We start from the raw sequence: 18149 nt of genomic DNA, 5'->3' as shown, positions 1-18149 counted from the left end.
AAAAGAACGCCTTAGCAGCACTGAACCCCAAAACAACAAAACAAGAAAAACCTGTAAGAAAAGGCAATGATTTTTACTATGTTACTTCATACAGAGAAACCTTGATATAGAAAAAGCAGAAAAGCATCGTGCTCATAGCATGCTTGTCAAGGCATTATCAATATGTTGCTCAACAAAAGGCTTTCCTCTGCAACTAGAAGCATTGTTTAATATTTGCGTTACGAGACAGACAGTCAAGATTAGGAACCTCCGTTTTATTATTTTTGAGTCCTAAGAGTCAGAGTTACTTTACATCAGTGCTTCCCTCATCTTTCTTGAAGTGTTAGAATCAGCATTTTTTTTTTTTTTTTTTTTTTTAAAAACGGATTAGATACAGTTTAGATTTCTAATTACAGCCTTACAGGACTCCCAAGCAGCGTTAATACACTCAGGGCATGAAAAGACACTTTGCTGCTTTCTAAATCAACAAACCCGAGCTGCTGGCTGTTCCCAGCAGTGCAGTGCCAGCTCCACTCGCGGGATGAAGCCTTTGTTCTGGGATTAGCAGCACTGAGCAGCCTGGGGACAACAGCAAGTCCTGTCAGTTCCACGTTCCTTTCCCGTTATTCTGCAGCAGCAGAGATGCTGCCTGCTGCTCGTGCTACTTTAAGTGGTTGGTAAAGCACAAGAAGTGCTACTGCTAGACATCTGCTGGGTCAATCAACGCTATTTTGAAGCTTGGAGTACATTCTGAATGTTTACTTGAGGTTTGCAGTGGTACAATCGGAGAAGCTGGACCCCAAGACGGAGCATCAGGTGAACCTTTCAGCTGAAAAGCTGGGAAACACTGATCCCAAAGCAAGCAGGAATGGATTTCACCAGGTTTACAGAGCCCGCGTGACCCATCAGTACAAAGTTCCCCCTCCACTGCTAATGTGGTTTTGCTGGGAGTGGCACACGTAAGAAAAATGGAGTTTTTAAACACTTCCCCAGAGAGCCACTGCACTTCAGAATTACTTGACAGCAGCGATGGTGAGGAAGAGGAGATACTGGTGTACGGAGAAGATTTGGAGCTCAATCCTTTCGACGGCTTGCCTTACTCTTCCCGTTACTATAAGCTTATGAAGGAAAGACAAGAACTGCCAATATGGAAAGTGAGATGTGCCTTTATGGAAAGTTTGCTTCATCATCAAGTTGTGATTGTGTCGGGAGATGCGAAGACTGGAAAGAGCTCCCAGGTGAGTGTTAGGAAATGCTCTGCTGGGTTTTTAGCTTTAGAACATTGACTATTGCACACTCCTCAGAGTTACTATTAGGTGGTAACACTATTAAATAAATCTATTAATACTACTAGCACAGATTTTTAAACAGAAAAAGAAACATGTTTAGCTTCCTACTCACTGCTACCAGCCTTCATTTACACCAGATATACCAATACCCAGATTTATGATATGCTGGAGCCTGGTTTTGGTTGGTAGTGAACTGCTATTCCAGAAGATGCAGTCACTCAAATATAGATGCAAAAAATATATAAATGCACATGTAAATAACTTTTTGTGAGCACTTGTAAGCAATCTATGCTGACTTCTGTTGGTCCCTTACAACCTGTTTTACTCACACAATGTCATTCAGGCTTCAGGGCCATGAAGATCAACACATTTCAGTTGACGACTGCCTAAAGCAGTGTCGTAAACAAACAGAAATCTCCAATGACAACTTTCTATGTTCTAAACACTAAATTTCAAAACACTGAGCCCCTTCTAAACACTGACTGAGGAATGCTTGTGTAAGATCCTGTCATATAAAGTTCAGAACCAAATATACAAATAACCTTGAGAAAATTATGTATAAAGTACTCTTATATCTATCAGTACATGTGCTTTGTTTGCAGAATACATCACATCTCAACTTCAAATCCTTCCAACTATACACTCTCACTGTGCTACAGAGCACATCAGATATAACCCTCCCACGCTGAAGTTATAGCACATTTCTACTCTCTTCAGAGAGGCCAAAGCTAAAATTCTTTAGGTCTTACTACTCAGCAATAAACCATTCCTTTGACACTGGCTGCCATTCCATTCAGCTGCAGACTTTTTTCCTCCTTTGTATTGACTAAACTCACCATTTGATCCTCTTTTTGTCCATGAGCACACCAAACTCTTAGCAGAAACTGTAAACTCTGCAGTATCTGTGCTGGATTCAGTGCATATTCCTACTTGGAAAGCATGGTTTTATTCTGATTAATGCTGGATCAGGAAAGGCATAGAGAAGGTTTGCAGGAAGGGCATAAGGGAAGGTGGAGTTCTCAGGGAGTTTGGGGCTGTTCTCAGGGAGGAGCCATGCCCCATGGTCCTTCTCTCACTCCAGCTAAGAGCAAATACTTTTTTGTAAGAATGCACAATTTAGAAAACTAATGGCAAAACACATCACTGGAGCCAATATCCAATAGGAGTATTCAAGTCTACTGCCATAGTAATATATCACAGAATCATAGAATGGCCTGGGTTGAAAAGGACCACAGTGATCATCTAGTTTCAACACCCCTGCTACGTGCAGGGTCACCAGTCACCAGACCAGGCTGCTCAGAGCCTGTCTATATAAAACAACTAAGCCTGCAACTCCAAATAGCAGAGAAGAATTTTCAAGCAAAAAACAGCCATAGAAAATGCACATAGTGCATGGGAATAGAAGTGTAATAGATAGTGCATAGAAGCCTGGGATATTTCTTGAAGCAAAGAGTCTCTTTCCCATGTAATTGACTGCAAATTAGATAAAACCAACAAACTACTTCTTAACAAGTATCGGCTCTTTCAGCTGATGTTTTTCCTAAAACAAGGTTAAGATGTAACACACACGTAAGCCTAGTATTTTACCAGAAATGATACTCACCTGATGCTCAGGTGGGCTCTGTTCTGCCCTGCTTCTCCTTCTGCATCTCAGTCCCCATTAGAGGTGTTAAGCACTGTCCTTGCCCACCGCAGGTCCCGCAGTGGTGTGCTGAGCACTGCCTGGCTGCTGGCTGCAGGCACGGTGCAGCTGTGTGCTCCCAGACACACGGACAGCTGGCAGTGCAGCTGGCCCTGCGTGCAGCTGATGAGATGGACGTCAACGTGGGCCACGAAGTCGGGTACTTTGTCCCCTTTGAGAGCTGCTGTACTACAGAAACCATCCTCAGGTTGGTGCGTTTCTCACCACTAACACAAACCCTCACTGTAGATCCACAGAGTGGTTGGGTTGGAAGGAACCTCAAGGCCCACACAGCTCCAGCCCTCATGATGGAGACTGAAAATGGTGTTCTGTACTTACCCGTTGTAGAGATGTTAATGGGGTAATGCCATGCTTCACCATCTCAGCAAACTCCGTATCGTTCTGCTCTTTCTTTCCCTGTCTTCTAGTTTATGAACACAGGAGTGTTCATAGTTGCAAGAGAAGTAAAGCTGGAATTTAAAAGCAATAAGTGTTGGCTAATTGAAAAGCATTTAAAAAAAATCATGGCAAGAAAAGGGTGTATTCGGTAATGAGAAAATGCACTGGGGACTTTTAGAGGAAAATGTAAGTACATAAGAAATGTACTTAGTGTATTAAAAATAGGTAGATGATAGCAGCAGCACAGGGATTCAGATTCTGAGCCACTCTGAAAGTTCGCCAGGAGTGATTTGCAAGATTCCAGCTACTTCCCAGCCACATAAGCATTTCCAGTGCAAAGCACAGCGCTCACCTCCATCAAATCAAGCTCAGCCACTTGTCCCTTTGCGTGCCCTTTCTCTTTAGGGAGACTGAGTGACCCTCACCCTGCAGCACCTCGCCCTGCACCTGATGGAAAAGGAGGATGAGCCCTATTCTCATCCAACATTTACATGTCAAAACCTTGATCAAGAAGATTCAAGGTCCTATTGAGCAACACAGCAAAAATAACATCCTTGAAAAAAGTAAACAACAAGCCAACAAACCTCTGTGTAGCAGGAATAGAATCACAGAATGGCACGGGTTGGCAGGGAGCTGGAAGGTCACTTGGTCCCACCTCCCTCATCTCCATTTCCCTAAATAGTCATAGGAATAGAAGTGGGGAGGGCATTATGGTATGAATCCCTCATCTTCATTCTGGCACTGCCCTGTGTGTTTGTGTGTGTGTGTGCATAACTTCATTTCCTTACCTGAAAGTACTACTTCACAGCACAAGGGTTTGTTACAGTGTGTGCAATATGCTTAGAAGGTTTGGAAGATGAAAAGAAAGGTAAGTGATGATCTTAGGGGGGAATTATTTCTTCTTTTGCCTTGAGTCTCCTGTCCTTTCAACTATAGTGCCATTTAGCATCACTGACTTTCCCTGAGTTTTCAGACACTTAAAGAATACAGGTTGTTGAGACTGTGGTAGTCCACAAAACAGACAGTATCTGTTCTTATCGAGTCTTTCTTGTTAGAACATAAAGAGCAAAGCTGTCCTCAAGACCCTAAATTAATTCTGTACAGTCAAACCTGAATATTTCATGAAACTTCGCAGTTTTCCATTTGTATGGCGCAGATACTGCACAGATGATATGCTGCAGAGGGAAATGATGTCTGCTCCTCTTCTGAACTCTTATGGAGTTATCATTCTGGACGATGTGCATGAAAGGACTGTTCCCACCGATGTGCTGCTTGGTGTTCTTAAACATGTCTTGAGAGCGAGACCAGCCCTGAGGCTGGTGATACTCACTGCCCCCCACATGTCCAGCAAGCTGAAGGACTTCTGCGGCAGCGTCCCCCTCATCCGGGTGGAAAATGAGCACCAGGCAGAGGTGGTATACACCTGCAGCATGCCGAAGGACCATTTTCTGTCTGCACTGAGGCTGCTCTTTGAGCTGCACCACACGAAGGAGAAGGGTGACATCATCATCTTCCTGGCATGCGAGCAAGTGAGTGATTAACTGGCTCCAGTATTTATGGTTTCAATCAAGAAATGATTCTCATCTGCGTGTTCATATAACCTACAAATAAGTTGTTGCAACCCAAGTAAGAGCTCTGCCCAAGCATCGTGCCCAGAGGCAGCCGCCTCTGGGGATGCAGCCACATCCACAGCTTTGGGGCCAGATGGAAAGTGGATACCAGTGGGGCACTAGAGTATCTGCTACAGAACTCCAGGCCTGCCTGTTTGAGCAAACAGCCCTTCTCTTTAGACCTAAGTCAATATGGAGGCATACATATCCCATATATGTGAAGTTTAGGGGCCATTTCATAGCTTCTCACCCTCACCGTTCCCACACTACACTGATGCTCATCTGTCTTCCCCTGGAGGTTGGTTTGGATATGATTAAATCTAGAGATGAGCATTCAGAAAAGTGCACGGGAAAAAGAGACATCTCAGGAAAAAGCACAGATATTCCCTGCTCTGGCAAATTCGCACGTGTATTTAGGATCAATTTTGGCTTTATGCTGTAATAGCTATTCTTCTAAGATTAAAACGTTACAGTTTGATATGTGGTTCAAGTTTATTTTAGAAATGAGTGCTTTATAACTAAACAATATTTATTTTTCATACTAATGAGTAAAATACTAAATCATTTCTCCTGATTACAGGACATTGAGAAAGCCTCCCAAATGATCAGACAGGAACAGTCTAATTCAAATCCTGACCTCGGAGAGCTCATCCCAGTTCCTTTATACCCCACAAGAAATGACTTAATTCCCAAACCAAAGCAAGACAAACAGAAATGCTACCAGAAATACAGAAGAAAAGTGCTGCTTACCACAAGCTTTGGAGAATCTTTGATTCAGATTAAGAACATAACCTTTGTCATCGACGTTGGTGTGGAAAGAAGAAAGGTTGGTAACATTAAACAAAACCAGGATGCCCAAAACGAGCCGTGTAACAAAGGGAAAGGTACAGATTGGTGCAAATAGCTTCTAAGGAATCACATATTTTTCCATGCTCTCGTAAGCCAGATTCTATAATATTTTTCACGTTTCAATTATCACGAATAACTTTGATAGACATCAGTGTGTCTTCAGTACCTTACGCATGGAGCAAAATATCGTCATTTCTTGGCTACCTGTTGGTTTAGGAGATTAACCTCACTCCTTGTTTCATTAATTCCTGCGCCAGCAGTGTAATGCCACAGATCACATAACACAGAAGGATGCTCAGACAGAACCACGCGTTTTTAAAGCTGCCTGTGCTCCTTTGGCATATCTGCTTCCCTCCAAGCATCTCAAAATGCTGCAATTCACTGAATGAATGAATTCATTCTGTGTCCTCGGTTCTTGTTTTCCGCCCTATTCTGAGAAGAACTGGTGCAGCTGCAAAACTGGAGTTTATTTATTTTGTTTATAAAGCTGATATTGAGTCCTAAAGAACGACCAACTATGCAGGGATAAATCACTTTGCGTGTTGGAAAGCTGCACGTTGGCTTCATGGCTGCACTAACACATCCTACTGTGCAAAAGGGTTATCCCACTAATAGGCCAAAGGAACAAAATCAGGTATCTTCAAATAATCCACTACTCAATCACCCAAACTGAATTTAAGTGTTCTTACCATTTTCAAGCAGGGACTGTTAATTCTGATGAGCCTTGAGGGTTATTTCAGGCAGAAGCTCGGGAACTAACACCACCCTCTCATTATCACTGCAAAAAAAGCAAGTCTAACACTGTCATTTTAAATTTTCTCATTTGGGGGTTGTAAAATAACTCAGCCTTAAGTCCAGGGGAAAAGAAAAAATAGTGCTGCCTCCGTAGGAAAGGAACAAAGGCTGAAATGCAGCTTTCAATTAGGATGTGCATAACAGAGTCATTTCTGAAACTACAGCTGTTGTTCCAGGTGATGACTGAAACTAATCTCACTTACACTTCAGTCTGAAGCCTGAAGCAGAAGCCAGAGCTTGGGATGGGAACAAATCAGTTTCAGCACAGCCCTGACGGCTGTCACATCGCCTTTATTAATTACACCATTTTTACCCCTTCAACTCAATTACTTTGTCATAACAGCAGAAGCTCAGTCCTCTAATATTCATTTCTCAGCAAATCAAATGTACATTCAATCCACTCGGCTGGAAGTCAGCTCAGTGCAGGCAAGGTTTCGTGCAGAAGGAATTCCCACTGAAGTCTGGCAGGTGGGATATATAATGAATATATACCCAGATTTGTCCCTTGTACTGAAACACATTTTCTCTTTTTGATTAAAATTCTGCTTAAAGCAGACAAGATCAGATTAGATGACTTGATTAGAAAACTGCCCTATCCAGCCATTACCTCTACAGAAGCTTCTGGCCATCACCTGGTGGCTGGCAAAGTGAGGGAATCGGCTCCTTGGTTGCATCAAAACAAAAGAACAAAAGCAACAAGGGGAAAAAATAGAATGGGCCTTGTTTGTGTTGATGACAGTCCCTGTGTCCTGAGCTTCAGCATAAAGACAAAACTCTGGAATTATGGTGCAGAACGTTATCAGATAGAGCTGGGATTCTGTCACCGGAAGAAATAAATAAGCTTTTCTGATGCTTTTCTTGGTGATACCATTAGATCTATGCCTTATGCTTTAGTAGGGTACATTTCTTTAGAAACAACACTTATCTTAAGATTACATCCACAGAGCGACTGCAAAACTTCAGCATCTGTCAATTTATCAGAGTGCAGACTGTTCTTATTTCCATGCTGGTGAAATATGCACTATAAGGAGAAATAGGACTGTTACTACACATTGTGTACAATAACCTAGACAAAAATTCGGTACAGACCATTACTACATTTGTAGTCCTCACTCATCTGATGCTCACTGTCTCTTTCATTTAAAGGTGTACAACCCTAGAATCAGAGCAGACTCCGTTACAACACAGCCAATCAGCAAAGCCCAAGCAGAGATGCACAAACAAATGCTGAGCACGTCTCCATCAGGTACAGTTATCAGCACAACATTCCAACCCAGCAGCCTAAACCATTCATAGAATTAATGGGACAATGCTAGAAATGGAAAAAAAAACCATAATGTTCCTAAAAATTTTTCCAGGGAAACTCTTCTGTTTGTATCCTGAAGAATTTACATACAGAGAAATGAAACCAGATTTCCCAGCCAAAATACAGGAATCCAACCTAACCAGCACGGTTCTCTTCCTGAAGAGGATGGATATAGCTGGCTTCAGACACTGTGAATTCCTAAGCAGGCCAGGTAACGATGCACTGATTTTCCATATAGGTTACATGACCTTTCTGGTTATTTCAGGATTAATTTTGCCCTGTTATTCACAGTACGTTTCTTACTGAAGTACTTGCAATATCCCTGCCACTGCTTTTACCAATTACTGCTGGGATGGTTCATAGTGCAGTAGCTGCCCTTTGTAAAACACTTCCTAGAATGAACCACGTGCTCTGAAAAAGATCACAATGTATCTGAATGGAATTTGAATTTGCTGTTTTCTTTAAATCAAAATTCCAAGCACCTTCTCACCTAGGTTTCACGCTATTTTCCTGAAGCCCACAGACAAAATTTGCGTCCCATTGTGCAAGTCATCACACAGACACCAAACAAAATACATTCCTTTAATCAAGGGTTTACAACCCAAATAAACCACTGCTACCTCAGGGATGCACGTAGAGGAAATGAGTCTTTGTCCTCCAGCATCCCCCACCGCAAATTTCCAATGAGCCATTGCTTAAGGACATCACTTGGGTTTATTTTATCAGTAAACTTCCAATACTAGACAGGAAACGCTCAGTTTTGAGCGTTTCTGCAAGACTGCAAGGAAAGTTGTTACTGATTTTCTGTTTTATTTCACTGACTTCACATTTGGGGTCCTTTTCCCACAGAAGGGTATTTTCCATTCTGACCTACTGATATAATTCATTTGGGGATAACGTGACCTGTTGCTTTTTCATTTATGATGATTTTCTCATGCCAATAGGAATTCCTAAACTGTTCTCCTCTTCCCCATATACATGTGGAATTAGAACCGCCGCACGTCCTTTACATGTTGTGCACCTTAATTAATCACAACAAAGCTTAATTCCCAGCACTGGGCATAGTGCTACACTGTAAGTGGAATTCTTAATTGGATTTTTTTCAGCTTCTCTGTTTTGAGAGGGAAACTTATGCACGAGAAGACTATGCTGTAAGGATATTTGCAAGGAGATTCAGCTGTTTGACGACAGCAGCTGGCACAACTCAAGTAAATGCCACGCACCTGTGGTCTATACATTGCAAGGGACTTATGCAGAAAAGGTGAAGGGAATGGCCACCAGAGATGGAAAGTATGCTTTCTGGTGCAACAGCTTTTAGCTTCCCCAGAAAGCTTTGTTATCTTTGCAGGAGATCATTTGGGTTCATAGAAGCCGATGGATTTTACTAGCTTGCCCACCCTCAGCTAAACATGGCATAAGATCAACTGGAAAAACACAACAAACAAGAAGGCAGGGCAGTATTTCAGCACACTCTTACTTGTCTCAGCTGAGCCAAGTTCAGAGCAACAGATACTAAGGCAGACTAGCCATCCTACTGCTCCCCAGCATGGTTTGTGCTGAAGTTGACTACTCTATGGCTCTTTAAAGCTTCAGTTTCCTTCATGCATGTGATTTACCTTTCAGGAAAGGGAGCAAATGCATTGCAGCCATTCACTCACACACAGAATCAACAGAAGACAAGCTTCCCATGCACCATTCCTGTTCAGTCAACCTACTCAAGTTTTGTTTGCAACGGAGGTGGGAGGAGAGAAGTGGAATCCTGTTAATCCAGGGTAAATTTTTCCTCACCCAAGTGATGCTTTCACTGAGGCAAAATACTAATGTACAGCCACAAACTGGTGAACAGAAAAATCAAAAATACCCTGAAATCCAGTTTTAGAACAGTGAAAAATAGAAAAATTAACAAGATGCACAAAGAATTTAAAGAGAAGCACTTCTTCAGTCCATTCCCTGCACGTGGAGCAGAGAACACAGAGCAGATAAGCAAAGAAAAGACATCAGTAAAACATTTTATTCCTGTTCAACAGCAATGTGCACAGGATTTTATTTTTTTTTTCCTGCTCTTCCAGGAAAAATAAAAGCTGGGATTAACTCTGACTCATTACTGCATTATGAGAGCAACAAACATGTCAGGCTTACAGCTGCTGCATTTAATTCATGCTATAACTGAGATGAGCAAATGCAGCAGGCTCGTTACCCTTTTTAGGATTCATGAGCCATACGAAAACGTATCTGGCAGTGCAGTTCTGAAGTGCATTACATGAGTTCCTGTGCCACTGTAATAGTGATGCCCATGCATTTTCATCAGTTAATGAGATCTAACTGATTATGGCATTATATAATGGGAGAGAATAACTTTCTTCCTATAGATGGCTGCAATATTACGTGTTTTCCAACATAACTGGAAAAACCTTATTGAAACTATGGAAATCAATATACAAATCCACAGGCTAAGCCACTTTCATATGAAATGCGTTCAAGAAACATTCAGACGTGGTACTGAAGAATATGGTTCAGTGGGGCAGTATTGGTGGTAGGTGGACAGTTGGACTGGATGATGATCTTGGAGGCCTTTTCCAACCTTGGCAATTCCATGAAATCAAAGTGAAAGCAGTTTGCAGTTTCCACATTAGCACAGCATCATCAGCAACTTAGAATACTTGATGGCTATGGATGCCTTGGCATTTGAGAGCTGTGCTATTATAACCCCTAGAAGGTACTCCTAGAATATCCATAATACCAAGCGTGTAAGTGCGGCTAACTTCATCTTGTTTCAGAGACAAGATTGTTGTTTTTATTCGAAAAAGCCTAACACAGTTTTTAAAGACAAACCATGAAGGTTAGGAGAGCACTTAGTGGCAGATTTATACCCTCAGTTCAGTTCTTCATTTTTTGACGCTTTAATTTCTGCATTTAATTGATTAAATAGCATTATACATTGAATAATGAAAAGCTGGTTGGTCCCTAGGCTGACTGTCCTGCAGGGACCATCACCAGCTCGTGTGTTGGGACATAAAGAGCAGAAAGGTAACTGGGATTCCTACAAGCTATGAGATTGGAAAAGGGATTTTAATGACCAATAATAACATAAAGAAAACTGCTTTGGAATTGATAGCCTAAGAGTGTCTTTGTCTGAGCTCCACCTATCTACTATCCCAGCATCCATTTCAGCTTTAACTTCCTAACAGTTACTTCTCTACAAATAAAGGTCTATCAAGAAACCTATAATGCAATGGAAAGTACAGCAACATTAGCAGAATGGCACAATCCTAGGCTGTAAACGAGAACAAGCCCCAGTGCAGCAGCCACAAACACAGAAACAAAGAAAGAAAAACAGCTTACCTTTAGAAGACCTCAGATACACAGGGAACTCTAGATAGATACCCTCACCTCCACTGCCAGCCCTTAAATGAGGTCTGGGAACAGGTGGATCCTGGCTCCAGCCCTTCCAATCACTCAGGGTCATTGCATGCACCTGAGCTCTCCTGGGTTGGCCCTGCCTTCCACCAGGTGCTTAATCACTGTTTCAGGCCATGACAGAGGGCTTCCACTACAAAACCCTACCTTAAATCCTCTTAAGTACTGATTCATTTTTTGTAGAACTTTGGGCAAATTGCTAAATCAGCCATCCTGCTGCATCAAGAGTAATACTTGTGTATTCATTTTATCACACAGTAAGGCCTTCAGGTTCCAACCTGCAGGGTGAGATACTGCAAAGGCAAAAGCTGTAGCTGCCTTTAGAAACAACTCTGCTCATGTTGAAGTTGTGAAAAGCCTGAGGCACTGAGACCATCGGTTACATTCGGCTTGGAACCCTGCATGAACAATTCCAATGCTATCAATAACATTCAGCTTCTTATTTGCTGTATAAGTCAGGTATGACAAGGAACGGCTGCATAATTAAACAAAACGAGCCCACATTCCCTGGGACAACCGTGAGCAATCCAACCTCAAGCAGCCAAAGAACAAAGGCAAGGGAGAGAAAACATGGGATAAGGAAACACCTTTCTGTCTTGCAGGGGCGGGCAGCTGCTCATGTGCTGGCTCGGCAAAGGCAGCAGCTGGGGAAGCCCCTCTGTTGGCCTCGATGGCAGCAGCAGTCCTAAAAACAGCTCTTGCTGCTCTAAAGCCATTAAAAGACAATGCAGGCATCCATTCTTTAAAGGACGACTCTCCATATTTAAGCATTTGTACTGATTTTATTTATTGAGCTTGTATTTTGTGAAACTACACATCAAAGCATGAGGAACTCTCAGGCAAGCTTTTGCTGCCTTTATGAAGATTTTTTTATTGATTGAGCTTGTGTCTCAAAATGCAGACTAAGCTCTGCTCCATTCTGTGCTTTATTACTGTTCCTTCACCTGCTTTATCTACCTTTATTATCTTGGCCTTTCTAGCACAATAAAACCCAGGAGTTACTTTATTTATTCTTAAAACACTGATAGCAAAATTGGGAAGTAATTTGTGCTTACACATCTCAAGGCAGCTAATTCTTGGGCATAAAAATGTAAATTACTGATGCTATCAGGGGATTGAAATTGACCTCCGGGTAACTGTATACTTCATAACCTATGGCACAAATTGCTTTGTTGACTTCTGGAAATTAGTTCCCCATGATTTCCCTGTAATTACTCCATGTCTGAATGATGGCTTTAATCTCCCTGTATTTTCAGTCACTGATAACTGTTTTCTGCCACTTATTGTGCATCAGATGTAAGGCAACTTTTCATTTCTTTAAACATCCCAAGTATTTTGTTCTTGGATGCTCCAGGTAAGGGATCACCTCTGTCAAACTCTGATCATTTTTGCCACTAATCTTCAGTGGGACTGCAGTTCAACTTCACAAATCTGTAGGAAAAGACACCAAACAGCTCTTCAGCTGGAGCAATAGGAAAGAATCTGCAGCAATAGAAGAGGGGAGCTGTAAATCAAACCAAACCAGCATAAATAATACCGAAATTTACTACTGTAAGATCTGTAATAGAAATCTACCTCTAAAAAGAGCTAGGAGCCATGAGTCACACTGCCCGAGTGCCCACATATCCACCAAAGCCTCTGATGCTCCAGCAATTACTTTTTGGAGGTTTGGCAATTTCTGCTTGGCTCTCAGGCTCACTTTCTCATCCCTACACCACTCCAGGAAAAACAGATATTCCAAACACCTGCAACTTCTGCCCAACCATTACAAACACCACACACAGAAGAAATGTGGCTTCTCTGAGCAATTTTGGACTATTTGCAAAACATCAGTCAGTAGTCAGTATTGACTTTTGATAAGAACTGCTCTGATAGACAAAAGATGAAGCTACGTCCAGCCCTATAATCATACCCACTATCAAATGACAGAGATTGTGTTCTAGGAAATGAACTGAAACATTCTAATGAGAAATAAAGCTTTCCATAAGAAATATGCAACTGAAATAATATTTAATCCATTCTCAAGAATTTGAATTATCTTTTTTTATTAGCTCCTGAAAGCCTGATGCAAGCCTTAGAGGACCTTGATTACCTAGCAGCCCTGGATAACGATGGAAACCTCTCTGAATTTGGAATCATTATGTCAGAATTTCCCCTGGATCCACAGCTGTCAAAATCAATTCTGGCTTCTTGTGAATTTGAGTGTGTTGATGAAATGCTCACCATCGCAGCCATGGTAACAGGTACTCCCAACTCATGTCTTGCTGCATGGCCTCTGCCACCTCCAAATCCTCAGACTCTTCCCAAGGCTGCTCACAGGGGCAGCCCAAAGGCAAACTTGCGGTATTCATACTCTACTTTTTCACCTGAATGAGCATCTTTGGCTGTTTAAGTCCAGACTTTGAGCATGCAATGAAGCACAAGTAACAGATTTGTCAGTAGCACTCCACTTCCACACTTCATGTTCCATTAGCTTCCAACCTTGTAAGAGAATCAGAGTGGCCTGGGTTGCAAAGGACCACAGTGCTCATCCAGTTCCAACACCCTGCTTGTGCAGGTCACCAACCAGCAGCCCAGGCTGCCCAGAGCCACATCCAGCCTGGCCTTGAATGCCTGCAGGGATGGGGCATCCACAGCCTCCTTGGGCAACCTGCTCCAGAAAGCATACACACAACGTTCCTTCAAAACAAACTTTATCTCATTACATTCACACACATTTGTTACAGACTGGAGCTGTACATTAGGGGGATTTTCTAATTGTAAACAGTATTGAACTGTTGACTCTGCCCACAGTGAATATCCTTGGCATAGAAAGCGGAGCAAAGCCTTAAGCAGCAAGGGAATCATGAATGTACAGGAAACCAAGCTGCACTAATCCATCTCCTTACTGCACAAACTGTTTTTATGCTCCAGATGGTTTGATTCTTAGTGAGCAGGCCTTAACATGATACAATTTTGAGGTAAATAAAACAAGCATCAATGGCTGAGCATAGGCACATTTTAGTTTTTGAGAAGCTCAACCATCTCAAAAGATGCAGTTAGGTAGCACAGTATCACAACACAAGTAGAACTTTAGCACATAAGGGTACACTCAGGCATTTTGTAAGTACATTTACTTCTTTTCTAAGTTAAACCACACACTTGTAATGTGGACAGATTGGACCAGGCTATTACAAAGCATTTTTGGCACCAGTGTGGGAGAAGGCTGCTCACTTTTGGTGCTCATAGTGAAGATCTACTAAACAAGAGATTGAAGGAAAAGCCATATAGATATGATTGCAGTGTATTCAGTTCAGCAGTAATCCAATACAAGAAACTGAGAAAAAGAAACACAAACATCAGTGCAGTTACTGCTAGAGGGTCTTGTTGGTGCATGAATTTTAATAACTGTTGGCTTCTGTGTTGTTTTTTGCCTAAGCTCCTAATTGCTTCCTGCATGCACCTTCTGGAACAGAAGAGATTGCTCTTACCTGCTGGAGAAAATTCTCACACCCAGCAGGAGATCACTTCACTCTTATCAATGTCTTCAATGCCTTCAGGGAAGCCAGCACAAACTCCGCAGGCCAGTGTAAGTGCACCCATTTCAGACCAAACAAAGCACACTGGTAACATGTTTTTGGGTTTTTTTTTTTTAATGGAACAGTCATTGTTGGCCTTTGGTTCATGAGCACTTTTTGAATGATTCTTTTTAGAAGTGTCAATTTGCAAGAAGAGTCACCTAAGATAGCTGCCACTGCAAATACAACACTGGTTTATTAAATAATTAGAAGTAACTGAGGAGGACAGCCTACCTTACCCAACATGGATATGTAAGCAGCTGACTACACTTGTCATTTAAGTGCCACTGTACAAAACCAGAAAGATGCTTCCTCCTCCAAGTGCACATAACCCAGGTTTAAGGTGTGACATGACACAAACACAGCCTAACAATCACTAGGCTTCATACCTCACGAATAAAGAAAGGCTAAAGGGAAGAAAAGTCCAGCAGACAGGCTGTCTTCAGAACATTCACCTGTGCTCATGCATCTTGATCAGGTTCACTCAACTTAGAATGGTAGATTTGTGTATACTAAATAAAGACTGAAGATAACGGGACCCATACTGTCAGGCCAGTTCATCTATCAACTGTCTGTAAACGATGGAAAATGCTTAAAAACCAAACAAAAAAAAGAAAGAAAAGGTTGTCAGGGACTCTTCAAGAAGGAAGTACAGCTTCTCTGCTCACAGTGCCTCTGTGATGCAGGGCGTGGGACTGCTCCGTGTTCAGTAATGCTGAATGCTGGAAAGGTCCAAGAAAAACTGTGCTTTAACAGCATATGATGATGGGCAGCACTACCAGTCTGATTTCAGTTCTGTGTCCTGGCCTGAAACCAGAAAAACAGAAAATACAGTTGCTACTCATTCTGTGCAGAACTATTACTTTTCACAGACCAAGTAAGGGACTTTAATGTCTTGACTCAGAAAGATAGTTAAAATCTGATATTACGTAAGGATACCATGTGTTGCCCACTCACTTTACAAACAAGAGCAATGAGCCTAAGTGGTTCAGATGGCTTTTGATAACAGCATTTTGGACAGCTCTGACAGAGCCACGCGCTCCAAAATGCTTTTAATCTATTGCACCGGTCAACAAGCATCTTAAAGAGCAACCTCCCTGTGAGCAGCACCTACCAGGACTGTGCTTTAAGCCAAAACACTCTTCTTCTTCCCTCCACAGACTGCAGTAACAAAGAATGGTGCCGTAATTATTTTCTAAGCTGTTCTGCACTGAGGATGGCAGAAATCATCAGAGCTGAACTAGTAGAGATCATGAAGCGCATTGAACTCCCCATTTCAGAACCGGACTTCGGATCACCTGCAAATATACTGAGCATTAAGAAAGCTCTCTTATCTGGTTACTTCATGCAAGTAAGGAAATGCACCTTTATCTTTCTGTGTTGTTAACTCATAATAGAACAGTTAGCTCATGTAGAATCATTTCACAGAACTACCTGATGCAGACGTATTCCCTTCAAATACACAGACTGACGTTTCCTCAGCAGTCCCTGGCTTCCCACAGAAATTTGGCTCTCCCTGTGCAACTATCTGAACACAAGCTTAATTTCTATGCATCCTGTACATTCAATTAAGTAATGGATAACCCTTTTTCTTTTCAGATTGCTCGTGATGTAGACGGCTCTGGTAACTACTTAATGCTAACACACAGACAAGTAGCCCAGCTTCATCCTTTTTCATCATATTATAACACCAGGAGGAGTCCTGAGTGGGTTTTATTCCACGAGTTCAGTATCTCAGAAGACAATTCCATCAGAGTGGTCTCTGAAATATCACCCCATCTGTAAGTTAACTAAGGTGAAACCATTTCTTCACTCATCTCTCCACTAGCAAAGCAATAAGTCACAAACAGGGTAAGGGAGCAAGTGCATATTGAGAGCAATGCTTGGAGAAGCCAACTTGTGTCTTCTCCTCTCCCTTTCCCTTGTTTTAAAAACATCTCTCTCCTGGTACTGCTGAGAAATCATCCTTTGCACAACTGATTCTCTCTGAGAAAGGGTATTAAAAATGAAGTAACATTTTAAATTGGGATAAGAGAGAAGAACAATCTTCATACCTAGTCAGGCAGGAGGAGTTGGCATCACTGAAGTGGTGAAGAAAGTGGTGAAGAAAGTGGTGCTTGTCTTCATACAAACAAGTAAACATAAGTGAATAAATCTTCTTTCTTTGTTGCCAGTACTCTTCTGTCACTGCTTATCATTGCTTCATTCCCCTGCTTTTATTCAGAGCACTAACTGCATTAGAGCTCAAAGTTACTAAAAGAAAGGAAGAACTGCACTCCTCCCCATCCTCGCTACCTTTTTACTGCAAAATAAAACCTTTCTTAATCAGCCTTTTGTTTTTCCTAAAGTGAACCAATCTGTTGAGGCACTGAGTCTCAATGTCTGCTACTGTAACTGTTAGCAATAAATCCACTGAAAAAACACCATACAAGATGCAGCAGTTTCTTAACAGGTAAAACATAGAGCAAAAATCAAGCAGGAGTTAACGCATTTGTATACTTTCAGATTAATTTAGTTGGGAAGTTCTGTTCCCTGAAAGCCATTTTCCAGCAAATCTTCTTTCGGCCACGTTAACACCCAGACAGCCAAATCATTCCATACTAAGTGCTTACAAATTCAGAACAAGTCTTTCATCTGCAAAAACCTATTTGTACTGACAACATAAATTCTACTGTCCTTCCTATTGTATTCCTAATGCTTATAAGAAAGCCTTTTTCCTACTCATATCAAACCAAAAACACGTTCAAATCCAGAAAAATTACTACTTAATGCAATCTGCAGCACTGGGAACTGAACTACAAGTAGTTCACCCCTAATACAAATACGAGGACAACAGGTCCAACAACCCTGCTGAAAACATAAATCACTACTACATCTTGTAGACAGTTGTTGGTTTTGAGTTGAAATGTCCATTTTGTAGCTGTATACTGCATGCCACTGGTCTTGTTTTTGATACGAGCCTGATAAAAGCTAGACAAAGATTTCAAAAGGCAATTAAAAACTCAGTGCAATTAAAAAATAATAATGTTTTCTCTTACTTCCTCAACAGGTTCGTGGAGCTGGCACCTCAGTATTATTTTAGCAATCTTCCTCCTAGTGAAAGTAAGGATATTCTGCAGGAAGTGATTGATCACCTGTCACCTGTTTCAGCCATCAAGGAGAAACAGAAAACTAACAGTGACAACAAAGAAAATGAAAAATACCCCCAAACTCCCACTGAGCAGAGATGTATTATTCAGTGATTTTAGATTGAAATATCATATATTT

The 18149-nt window shown here is 41.7% G+C and overlaps 1 protein-coding gene across 1 annotated transcript; it reads left to right on the top strand.

Annotated features, from left to right (window-relative positions):
* Nucleotides 1-947: 947 nt before the first annotated feature.
* Nucleotides 948-18124, top strand: DHX32 (DEAH-box helicase 32 (putative); the record flags this gene model as incomplete). Its single annotated transcript, XM_079535423.1, has 11 exons — nt 948-1217; nt 2964-3157; nt 4505-4877; nt 5539-5784; nt 7749-7848; nt 7961-8119; nt 13377-13568; nt 14744-14893; nt 16043-16233; nt 16482-16663; nt 17932-18124. The coding sequence occupies 11 exons, from the start codon at nt 948-950 to the stop codon at nt 18122-18124; spliced, it is 2250 nt and encodes a 749-aa protein (XP_079391549.1).
* Between the last annotated feature and the right edge of the window lie 25 nt (nt 18125-18149).

The sequence above is a fragment of the Tetrao urogallus genome (assembly GCF_951394365.1).
Source record: "Tetrao urogallus genome assembly, chromosome: 5".
NCBI classification, from domain to species: Eukaryota; Metazoa; Chordata; class Aves; order Galliformes; family Phasianidae; genus Tetrao; species Tetrao urogallus.
The sequence above is the reverse complement of the archived record's forward strand: the minus strand, read 5'-3'. Positions and strand labels throughout refer to the sequence as shown.